General features: G+C 35.7%; 1 protein-coding gene across 1 annotated transcript; it reads left to right on the top strand.

The window, feature by feature from the left end:
• Positions 1-1,162: 1,162 nt before the first annotated feature.
• Positions 1,163-3,012, top strand: LOC107751914 (cholecystokinin-like). The gene is made up of 3 exons (XM_016567688.1): positions 1,163-1,234; positions 2,085-2,327; positions 2,659-3,012. The coding sequence occupies exons 2-3, from the start codon at positions 2,087-2,089 to the stop codon at positions 2,787-2,789; spliced, it is 372 nt and encodes a 123-aa protein (XP_016423174.1). The 5' UTR covers positions 1,163-1,234; positions 2,085-2,086; the 3' UTR covers positions 2,790-3,012.
• The last annotated feature ends 629 nt before the right edge of the window (positions 3,013-3,641 follow it).

The following is a 3,641-nucleotide window of genomic DNA, read 5'->3' on the forward strand; positions in this document are numbered from 1 at the left end:
CTAAGCCAGACCCTAACCTTATAGTAAGTGCATGTAGTTAATTAATATTACTCAGTATTTAAAGGGGTCATAGGATGCTACATGCACTTTTACAAGTTGTTTGAACTGAAATGTGTGTTGGCAGTGTGTGTACACAACCACCTGCTTATATAATGTAGAAACAGAGCAATAGGGATATAAACACGATAAAGACGTGTGTGCATCTGCATCAGGGCACATGCATTGTAGCCTTTTTCTATTTGTAGTCATTCAAACCCTTTACTGATACAATCTGTGATCAGAGATAATATAGTTTATTGTAGTATATTACGTTATTATATTATATTACCAATAGATGGTTTAAAATGGCTTATTCTTTACATTAGCAAAGTATTGCATTACATGATTTAATGCATAGTGTCCACTACAGTGTAAAAATGTATAATTCTCTTAAAATACATCATTTTAGGAAAAAAGAAGAAGAAGATGAAGAAGAAGAAGAAGAATGGGGATCGTTATATTCTTGTTTTTAGGGAAAAAAAATCTACTTTATTAAATTTTATACTTTAATGTACAAAATATAATTTAGTATACAAATAATTATTACATCATAATACCAAATAATGTATTAAATAATGAATCATGTATCAAATAATGAACTATTATTATATTATATTAATGTTATAAATATAAGTTGTAAGGATTTTTGTTTGTAACAATATTTGTACTGTGATGGGTCATCGCTTGAATGGCTTATGTAAAATATGGGTACTGAAAAAAAAAACATTTGAGAGCCACTGGTATATAGTATCAAACAGTGCAGTGCACATTTAAGACATCAATATCCATAACATCAACATGTGCATCCTATGGCCAACAAAGGATGGACTCTTATTGATAGGGGGGAGGGAACTAAGTTGTTGCGGAGGTTTGTGCATATGTGTAATTAGAATGGTCTGACCTCTGGAGAGCCTCCGGTCCCCTTGAGTGACAATGTCACAATCAGTATCCTGTGAGAATACCCTGCTGCTCTCGGTTCTGCGTCAAGCTTACGCAAATACCTCATTCACATACACAGACAGTGGAATTGCGCCTGTCACTACGTGGGACAAACAGAGCCAGCCCACTCAGAGCACTATTTAAGGGCCTCTCTTGCACAGTGCAGCGAAGTTTCAGACACACACTTGTTCTGCAGTCAGTGTGTGTTCTCCATCTCTCTCTCTCCTCCTCCTCTCTGCCAGAGTTTCACCTGAAGGTATGATTTCAATTGTTCCTTAGTTTTGAATGTGGAGTGTTGCATGCTTACACCGACTGTTGGGTTTTCTGTGTAAAATCATGTTTGTTTGTTTGTTTGTTTGTTCATTTTTTAAACAGGTTACAGTTGTGTAAAATATTGTGTAATATTTCAAATGTGTGCTTATGTTATATATCCCATAGATAGAATTTTAGTTCGTAGATTTTCATTGAAACGAAGGAGATATGAAGTGAGGGAATGAGATGTGCTGGTGATGCAGTTTCGACAGAAATTTTGACTGAATCCATTTTCAATTCCTATTGCTGTTGCTTCTTGGCTTGAATTCAAGAGTTATTTCAAGAGTTATCCAAAAAAAAAAAAAAAAAAAGTCGTTAAGTTACAATTTGGAACCGAGAAATGAAAACGACGGACCTCTTGGGCAAATAGGTTTTATCTGAAACTGGTGAACTAAACAGAAAAACCCAGAGTTCAGATCTGCCCATATGACACATTGCAGCCCAATTAGTTTGTATATCTGCTGTTTAATTCAAATATATTTACACTTTTTGTCTGTAACCATTCTGGGTTTAGTATCTTGGATAGAGGCAGAAAAGACTATATTCTTTTAGCAATAATTTCTATTTATTTTGACGAGTGGATCTTTTAATGGAATTTAGCATTTTAATATTTTTATATCTGATGTAAAATCAGGTACAAATCAGTTCACTTGTCTTAACATATGAATTTTAGAACCTTTTTTTTGTACTCATTAAAGTGCATTTTGCAAAAGCTCATATGAATAGCATTTTAATGAAGCAATATTAAAGCTCAAACGTGTGTGTGTGTGTGTGTGTGTGTGTGTGTGTTTCAGCCATGAACATCGGAATCTGTGTGTGTGTGCTGCTGGCTGCCCTCTCCACCAGCAGTTGCCTTTCTCTCCCTACACACTCAGAAGATGGGGGTCAGTCTGATCTCGGGACCATAGCGGTACATACACGCCACACCCGTGCAGCTCCCTCCAGTGGACAACTGAGCCTGCTGCCCAAACCAGAGGATGATGAAGAGCCCCGCAGCAGCTTGACTGAACTCCTGGCCAGAATCATCTCCACCAAAGGTGGAATTCTCCTTTCAAATGACTTTACATTTACTGAACATTTATAAATTGCCCTTCATGCATAGTATGTTATACCCTATAAACGATGATCATGCCATTTCAGTAGCACTCATTCGCATTAACTTTGGTCAGAGTCATATTTTCCTTTTTGAGATTCCTGTTGAACCTCTACAACAACATGAATTATGTAATAATAACTTCATGTATAAATAATAATAATAATAATAAATGTATTTCTTTATTTATATCTAAATAGATAAACATATAAAGAATTTCCAAAGGTTTCTGGGCTTAAATATATGAATACATTTGTCTTTGTCCATCCATGCAGGTACATATCGCAGAAGTCCCTCTTCGAAAAGCAGGTCCATGGGCACCTCTCACAGAATAAAGGACAGAGATTACTTGGGATGGATGGATTTTGGCCGACGGAGTGCAGAGGAGTATGAATACTCCTCATAAGACCCATTCAACAAATCATATGAATCAACCTGATTAGTCAATCATCTGTACAGAGTCACTCATTTTAACATCACTCAAATCACAGTCTGAGAGCTCGGTCTGATGTAAATTTGTTTGTACAATGGAGATTATAAATGCAATATATAAATATATGTGTCCATCTACATATATTTATTTTGCAGAAAAAAAATGAGTGAGAATGTAGTCTCTACTGCTTCTATTCTCATAAGTCATGTACATATGATTTTGTCCTCATATCACAGGTGTCTATGAATAAATCATTGCCTTAACTCACTCATCCGAAGTCTCATGGCTATCGTAACTCATTGTGTACTTGAAATGCAGGTACTGTGACATATAATGTATAATGTGCATTTTGGGACCATTAAACAACACCAACAAATAACAGAAGAAAAAAAAACAAGAAGAAAATTGGAAAATTGTCCATATTTCCATATTAGCTTTTCTTAGCATTCTTAGCATGTAGCTTTGATTTACTATCTTAGCTGAATCCACCCAGGGGCGGCGTTTGCGTATGGCAGTTGTCATACCCTAGCATTCAGAGTTTAGACAAAACATCATGATGATGCTCGTTAAAGATAATCAAAATAGATTTAGGAGAGCAGACCTGAACATTGCTAGGTCGAGGTTCCTAATAGTGACAATTCATGGTAGCGGGGTGTGTTACGATGAGCGCTGCTGTTGATTGGATCTCACTTCAGGACTGTAGTTAGCGTAGTTTTTACCTGTGTTTTGGTCATTAAAATGTTTCTTTATTATTATTATTTTAACAACGGAAAAATCAAAATGGCAGATTTGACAAAAATCATAGAAATGTATACATGTATGCAT

The sequence above is a fragment of the Sinocyclocheilus rhinocerous genome, unplaced genomic scaffold (genome assembly GCF_001515625.1).
Source record: "Sinocyclocheilus rhinocerous isolate Xijiao unplaced genomic scaffold, SAMN03320098_v1.1 scaffold752, whole genome shotgun sequence".
Lineage (NCBI taxonomy): Eukaryota > Metazoa > Chordata > Actinopteri > Cypriniformes > Cyprinidae > Sinocyclocheilus > Sinocyclocheilus rhinocerous.